The following is an 8,273-nucleotide window of genomic DNA, read 5'->3' as shown; positions in this document are numbered from 1 at the left end:
ACCTTTAATAAACAGTCATTGTTCGAAGAAAATTGATAGTAATTCAAAATATTGCAGTTATCATCAAAACATTGCACCGTTCGTCGACAACAACTTATATAGTTTAAAGGTAAACTACTTTTTTACCTGATACATCTGCTTCTATCATACATATTTTTCAAGACCTGTAAATCTATAGGTTGAGGCGCCACAAAATTTATATTTTTCTATCAATACTCAATACCTATTTTTAGGGACATCACCTCATCTCACCTAGTCCCATCCTTAGCAAGATTGTCGGGGACCATGGTTGCCTCCAGCACAAGACTTTTGGGGACATAAATGATAAGAATACACTCCTTACCTCGGTCCTGCAGAGAAGGGTAGGAAGGCGTGGGGAGGCCTCCTCTCGGAGTTCTCAGGTGAGAAGCGGTAAGGATCGTACACCTGGAGGGGTCAATATATAAATTCGTGATAGGGATATCATGTAAACATACAATTTTGACTGAAAATACAACAAAACGCATGACATAGCGTAAGGAGGTTATTTTTTACCGATGAAACACATTGGGCACTTTGTCGAATCGCTCGGCCTCAGCGAGCCCGCCAACATACCTCAGCTTCAGCGAGATACGCCCCTAAGCTGGCGCTGGTAATACCCCCCCCCCCCCTTCCCTCACATTAGGCGAAAATCGATCAGACGACGAGTCTGCGAGCTCTAAATTACGAGGAGGCATAACCCTGACGGGAACTCTGCCATTTCTTCGTCGGCATCAGGGTCATGACTCCTCATAATCTAGAGCTCGCAGACTAGTCTTCCGATCGATTTTCGCCTAATGTGTGGGGGGTATAATAACGGAGATCACAATTGCAAAGGAATAGGCGAGGAAGCTTAACGCAGGGACAGTTGACGGGTGAATAACGTGAAATTTACCGTCGGATTTTCCCAAATCTCGCTGTTCCTGTGGAGTCCGGGGAAGTCAGCTACAGCGGAGGTGCCTGGGGAAGGAGATGTATGTACATATAAGAACCGGCATTGTGAGTCATGCATCATTATCTATGGAAACCCAGACAGCAATGATTGATTTTTTTTTGTATTTTCGTTTATTTCTTTAATTATTTGTTTATTCGCATGTATGGAGACATTAAGTCATAAGAGCAGTGAACAAAACCTGCAAGGGAAGCTAGAGAGAATTCAGTTTTAAGTTGTATTAATCATAGTTATAAGGTATACACACATAAGCAAAGAATATTAATATACTAATGCAAAGAAAACAAGTCAAGACTAATATACACAAGGAGCTTTGATATACATCAATGTGTATTCCGTATCACCCGAGGTAACCGCGGAACGACCTGGGACCGAGGGTGATGCGGAATACACCGAGTTGTATTTTATTTATGTCATACCCGCCTGAGAAAACACATGTTTCAATACAAAATGCGCCAAAATTTGAAAAAAAAATGGTGTCCTCGAACAAAAATGGTTATTTCCAACGTCACAATCAGACCTAGGTATTCTTATTTTCGACAGTGGCGCACTCGGTACGTCCGAATTATTATATGGAAGCTCGTGTGATAACAATAGAAGCCAGTGTGATAACAAAAGTTATCACCCTATCCGGAACACCCGTATCAAACATTATCACGGCCCATGTATGATATATCAGAGCATATTATAAATGATAGGGTATGAAAACCCAGCTGACCCTTTGGCAGCCATTTCCCGTCAGCAAACGTCAGGTCCAGCTGCAGGGTGCGCGCCGAGCGAGCCACGGGCGGAACGCAGCGCAGGCTCTCCTTAATGCACATGGTGAGGAACGGCAGTTTACCAACGTCGTGCCTGGAAAAACACAACAGGAACACCGAGAATAACTCAAGGGATGCAACAACACTGTGGATCCAACAATACAAGGGTTACGACAATACAAGGGATCCAACAACACTACGGATCCATCAATGCATGGGTTACAACAGTACAAGGGATACAAAAAGACAAGAGATCCAACAAATTAGGGATACAAGAGGCCCTCTACATTAGAGCCCTGCGACCATCCCTCAACAGAGACGGGGGCTGATACCGACTGCCGGGAAACTTTGACCCATTGCTGACGTCACACTTTCGTTCAGGACACGTGACATTGGATGTGACTCATTTCAATTTGAGGACAGAGGGTCAAAAGTTCACCTGTAAGCACTCTATACAGTCAAACCTCTTTAAGCCGGTCACCTGTCCCAAACGGTCACTTTTGTCTGCTTACCGTCTTGGGCAGGTTTGACTCATGTGCTCATCATGTGAGAAGTACTGTGGGTATGTTAATGACCAAGGTAAATAAACCTTACAGTGTATAAATAGGTAAATGTATAAAAGAATCGTTAGACACTAGAAGACCTCTTGTCTGCCATGAGTCGACTGGAGGAACATTCTAGTGTCGCCTGATGGATAAAATGAACTGAACTAGAACCAATGGTGTAAAGAATACTGCTCAACATGACTCAACATGTTGATACTTATTCACAGACACAGGGAAGTCATATTTACACATCTGTTTGTTCACAAATATAGTTGTAGTAGACCTTACGAAAGTCGCTGCACTATTGTTACGACAAGTCATTAAAGATCATGTTATGTGGTCAGTTGTTGTAGCGACGAAAAGCTAATCCAGACAGGTAAACAGTGATAGGCGCTCGTGCGATCGTCGTAAGATTTTGCTGCCATAGGATTTTCAAGCAGGCCGTGACAGATCCAACCACCGGCAAGGATCCTAGACAGCGTTTTGTGTTGCAAGACAGCTGTACTCTGAAGCAAACATGAATGGCTGTCCCGGAAAACGCCTGAAGTCAGCAATTGCACGACAACCGCACGAACTTTGTGACCGTGTCCTAATACCCTTGTTACATGTAGCAAAAACTGATCGGACGACGGGTCTGCGAGCTCTAAATTACATAGCTCGTAGACTCGTCGTCCGATCGATTTTCGCTACATGTGACAGGGGTATAAGCACGCCCTCACCAAGTTATTTCTGTCCGTCCCTCCAGTACGCCTTCCGCCTCCCTCCTGCACTCGTCCTGGTAATCCTGGTGTTGGGCCAGATAGAAGAGTGTCCAACTGACTCCGCTGGCAGTAGTGTGGTGGCCAGCGAACAGGAAAGTGTTGACTTCGTCACGGATCTCGGAAACGCTCAGTCCGGTACCGTCTTCGTCCTGAAGAAACGGTGATACTTACGTCACATTTCCACAAAGGAATTCGGCCGGACAGTTTTGGGGTGGGGTGGAGTGGTGTTGGGGAGGTGTGATGTAAAAGACACTTCAAATCATTGATTAATCACGTTATATATAATTTCTTCGAAAAGCTTGTATGTCAAATCTATACTTGGAGAGGGAAGATAGCGAAGCACCCATGAAAGTGGGGACGATTATTTACAACTGGTACATCATCCTCTGTTTGATCTATACTTTATCTCATAATTTCCTCTGTATAAGGTTTGGTTTAGCTTTATGATTTGGATAGTTTATGTTTTGTAACGTTACGTGTGAATATTGTAAATAAAATAAAAGTTCGAAACGGCCATCTGAAAATTAAGACAGGTTGTCATATGGAATTTTATTGTCTAGTACGCAAACGTGCAGCACCATAACCATGATGTTAATTACCTTCGCCTGCAACAAGATATCCACGAAGTCCAAACACTTCCCACTTTTGTAGCCCGGGGAGGTGAAGTCTTCCTCTTTCAGTTCTTCTTTCTTCCGTTCCTCTTTCCTTGTCATTATGACCTGCTCGGAGAAACTGTGGACGACTTTGCAGGCCTGACGGAAACTATACAGGGACAGGGGATGTCGTTCAGACGGTAATCATAACATGAAAAAAAGGTTTTTATTTGAGAAGTCACTTAAAATACACAAAGCCTCGCAGTCAGCCATGGTGTTCTGAATTGTACCTGTGTTAATAAAAAATATAATTGCATTTAATTGCAAATTTGTCAATAACAAGTATTGGTTAAAATCCTTACGCGTGACATAATTGATTAAAACATGATTATTTACAGAATAGAATTGTGAGTTCAAACATTCAGCTCAACAGTTCAGTTCAAATTTACATTACAGAAGACAGACAGTTGGTATCGCACCACGTACTAGTGACATTTGAATTATTGAGGTATCACTGATCGAGCAAGGAATGAGTTGATCTTACCAAGGAGGTTTAAAATCAACCTCCTTGATCTTACGTAGCCGCTGCTATGATAAAGAACGTGCATGTTTGACAGCAATTTCTAATGAGGAAAGCAAGATTCTTTGTACACAACTGTTTTATTCAAGACTGCCGTTTGCGGTCTGCAGCTAGGTGTCGCTACTAACAGGTGTAGTACCAAACGCAAAGTACTGTAAATGCATTTAAGTTCCCGGCGATTTAATTTCGCGGTAGCGGGAAAAAGGACTTTTCGCGGTGGTTTTAATTTCGCGGTATCACCATGCACTGTAGTATCTTAATGCCCTGGAAAAAAGTTCGCGGTGGTTTTAAATTCGCGGCGAAATGGCTAACGCGAAAACCGCGAAAATAAATCCACCACGAACATTTCTGCATTTACAGTATTAGCATACATACATACATACATACATACATGCATACATACATAATATATACATACATAGACAGGTAGTAGCTGCAGCTGCGGTGTTTACAAAGCAGCACTAACGTCAGTCTTGAATAAAACACGTGGTTGTTTCCATTGCTCTCAATTTGCTCTCCAGTGACTTACCAACCTGATGTTCATGAATGCAGTTTCTAACCCTTATTGAGATAACTTAGCTGCTGATTTACATAAACGGTACGTAATTATGTAAATCAGCTTGGGTCCGGCCGTATTGAGGTAGTAGATGACGTCTAACGGTGGATAATCACAGGTTCATCATCCAAATTAGCTCCTGATTTGCATAAAAGCGCGTGATTATGTAAATGAGCTTACCGGCGTCCTTTCGCAGTGAGGTAGTAGATAAAGTCGATGTGTTGTAGTGGACGATCAACCCGCTCGTCTATCAGGCTGGTCAGGTCGTGCACAGCCTGGATGTACGGGGCAGACTGGCTACAGGAAAACGAGAGACGAAGTTTTTCTGAAACCATCTCAAAATATACCGTTTGGGTATAAAAAGTATATCATATGGACTCCATGGCCAAAGCGACTCTAAGGTCGATAAGGCGTCAGAAGGATGACGGCTGAGACACACCGGTTAAAACATCGTCTATCTCATCCAATGCAAGAAATGCGGGCTACAATATGTGGGCGAGACCAAACAAACGTTGGCCAATAGACTCAACGGCCATCGCTCATCCATCAAGACGAAGAAGGACACTCCGGTCTCAGCCCACTTCAATCTCACAGACCACAGCATCGCAGACCTTGAAGTGCTTGGAATCGAAAAACTACGCTACACAGGACATGAAGACACCACAAGACAACGCCGCCTACAACGGGAGTCCTACTGGATTCACCAGCTCAGGACACTACATCCAGAGGGCCTGAACCAGGAGTCCTTAGAGATCACAAGGGTTTGAAGAGCAGCATCTCGTCGTGACCGTCACCCAATAAACAAAGCGACTCTAAGGGTTTGATGTTACTAAGCAGACATATAAGGCCAGCAAGACCAGCATGCCTGTCCAATTTCTCAAGAACATCCTTCTTCGCACAATATAGAGGAAGTCTGCCATTTATGATCCACTGCTCACCGAGTCACGTGTTCTATCTGCATTTTAAAATGACGTCACAGAAGAAGTGGATTACTCATTCTTTGACAAAGACTGGAGTTGGTCAGTCGAAAACTTGGGAATGTTAAATGTTTGACCTCTCAACTTTGTCCTTACCCGTCAGTCTGGCAGTTGCTATGGTAACCGAGGCTGCATTTCAGGATGTTGTCCAACGTCATCAGGCCGATCTGGTCAAACAACTCCACAGACGCGCCTGGACCACGTGACAGCCACTTTTCCTGCGAATAGAAATTTCTGTATCATCTTAGCTTCCATCAATGACGTTGAGTGCAGTATGAATATAGCTGTTAGCATCCATTTAACAAAATCACATGTACCAGGAGTATAGCACTCTTGTGTTCGTTTGTACATTGCTCTTACGGTCAATTTTGATATTGACACCTGAAAAAAACGAGGTGCAATACCTTCCTGACTAAAGAGAAAAGTACATTTAAGTAAACTAAGTGAGCATGCAAGTTTAAGTAAAAGGAAATGAAAGTAAAAGAAAAGCAAGAGTAAAAGTAAAAGTAAAAGTAAAAGTAAAAAGTAAAAGTAAAGCAAGAGTAAAAAGTAAAAAGTAAAAAGTAAAAAGTAAAAGTAAAAAGTAAAAGTAAAGCAAGAGTAAAAGTAAAAGTAAAAGTAAAAAGTAAAAGTAAAGCAAAAGTAAAAGTAAAAAGTAAAAGTAAAAAGTAAAACTAAAAAGTAAAAGTAAAAGTAAAAGTAAAAGCTCGCTACCAACTGAAGCGTACCAGAAGCACTTGTGTTGACTCCGAGAACAGCGTGACGTAGTGCTTCAGGATGTCGAAGTGAAAGGCGGGCGTCAGCAGACGTCTGTTCCTCTGCCACTTCTGCCCTTCGCTGATCAGAAGACCGTCCCCTACATGACAGGTACAGAGTTGTCACTAGTATCAGGTACAGAGTTGTCACTAGTATCAGGTACAGAGTTGTCACTAGTATCAGGTACAGAGTTGTCACTAGTATCAGGTACAGAGTTGTCACTAGTATCAGAATTAAAGAAGTTGCGATAAGAGGTTTTGGGGTTCTCTTCCTACGCCTTTTTCTTTTAAATTAAGCAAAAAAGACATCAAAGTTTGTCAGCAAACATAATAAATGTGTTGGAAAATCTGATAAAAATCACAACCACGATTTTCCAGAGGCTACAACATTCTTAATGTGGTAAAGAAGGGTGACTGAGGTGTGTTTGCAAAATAAACTTATTCCATCAGACTTTGAGTATTTTTAATCTAGAGTACGCCTGCTTCTTATGACCTTTATCGTTTTTTTTGCCACTCAAGACACACTTTGGCCACTAAATTGGAGGGTAAAATTGTTTTACCATGGAGGAAGGGCGCATTATTGAGAACAGCCTGTCCGCCCCTTTGCTGGTTGCCAAAAAAGTGTAAAATCTATACCTACCGAGCCATGGCCTAAAGAATCCGTACACCCAGCTGGTCTTTTGCGCTGGAAGGCAAACCACAACAGACAGTCAGACAACAGACACCTTAGAGAAAGCGCTACTGAAACACTGAGCAAACTGAACGCTGCAGAACACATATCAGAGTAGTTGTTGTAAGTAGTGTTACTGAGATACGGAGTATGTTATGTTGAACGTTCAGAGTAGGGGTATTAAGTACAGGTTTGTCGTTTGAGAAAATTCTTCTCGCGGAACAATTATCAATGTTGAGCCTATTCATCTGAATGAAAGAAAATACGACATTGAGCCACCATCATCATAAACTCGTTGTTTGCAGAAAAATATACTTCCGATCGGTGTTTCAAGCCTGGAGTCCAGCCTTGTTGGCTTTGGTCAGCTCCCGAAGGTCATGATCACCACCCTTTGGCGACCTTCGGGAGCTGATCTATCCCAGGTGTGCTCCATCCCAGAAGCGCTTTTGGGATAGAAGCACATTTGGGATGCGGACCTGTCCCAGACGCGCTCCATCCCATGGCCAGAAGCGCTTTTGGGATAGAAGCACACCTGGATGTAACACCCTTTGTAATAGCCACAGGCTAGTTGGGCAGCCCTGGCTGTGCGTGATGAACAGCCAAACCTATAAATAGATAAATGAAAGGTGTATTTGAAGACGGATGCTCACTTTTCCCGCCGAGGATGGGCCTGACGGTGTCGGGATGGCTGCAGGAGAGCACGGGGAGGAACGGACCCAGCCTCCAGACGGAGCAGCGATCCTTCTCCTCCAGGGACAACAGACGGTCCTGCGGCAACGACAAGAGCATCAGTGTTAGCTGCGTTAGGTGTGGCCCAAATCCTTAGCAACACCTACCCTCTCACCTCACCTCATCGGTCCCATAGCCTACCCACATGTACAAAATATCTCAAGTTATCGTGATCACAGACAGACAGATACACACACACACACACACACACACACACACACACACACACACATAGACACACACACACACACACATGCACACACACACACACACACGCACACACACACACACAAACGTACATACATACATATGTAAATAAAATCACATACCCCCGTAGGAAGGCCTGGTGTATTGATCTGTGTTCGTGCAGTATAGAACA

The 8,273-nt window shown here is 43.3% G+C and overlaps 1 protein-coding gene across 1 annotated transcript in view; it reads right to left on the bottom strand.

Moving 5' to 3' along the window:
- The window catches only part of LOC118407337 (cytochrome P450 4F2-like), a 12,025-nt gene that overhangs the window by 908 nt on the left and 2,844 nt on the right, over window positions 1–8,273 (bottom strand). The window contains exons 2-11 of the mRNA XM_035807802.1: window positions 7,816–7,933; window positions 7,136–7,180; window positions 6,469–6,596; window positions 5,837–5,958; window positions 4,944–5,060; window positions 3,634–3,796; window positions 2,993–3,183; window positions 1,689–1,822; window positions 914–978; window positions 344–426 (exon numbers count right to left, since the gene is read on the bottom strand). Coding sequence (XP_035663695.1) covers window positions 344–426; window positions 914–978; window positions 1,689–1,822; window positions 2,993–3,183; window positions 3,634–3,796; window positions 4,944–5,060; window positions 5,837–5,958; window positions 6,469–6,596; window positions 7,136–7,180; window positions 7,816–7,933 — 1,166 coding nt within the window. The remainder of the gene's footprint in view (window positions 1–343; window positions 427–913; window positions 979–1,688; window positions 1,823–2,992; window positions 3,184–3,633; window positions 3,797–4,943; window positions 5,061–5,836; window positions 5,959–6,468; window positions 6,597–7,135; window positions 7,181–7,815; window positions 7,934–8,273) is intronic.

The sequence above is a fragment of the Branchiostoma floridae genome, unplaced genomic scaffold (genome assembly GCF_000003815.2).
Source record: "Branchiostoma floridae strain S238N-H82 unplaced genomic scaffold, Bfl_VNyyK Sc7u5tJ_1305, whole genome shotgun sequence".
Taxonomy (NCBI): Eukaryota; Metazoa; Chordata; class Leptocardii; order Amphioxiformes; family Branchiostomatidae; genus Branchiostoma; species Branchiostoma floridae.
Note: the sequence above shows the minus strand (reverse complement) of the source record. Positions and strands in the feature narration are given on the sequence as shown.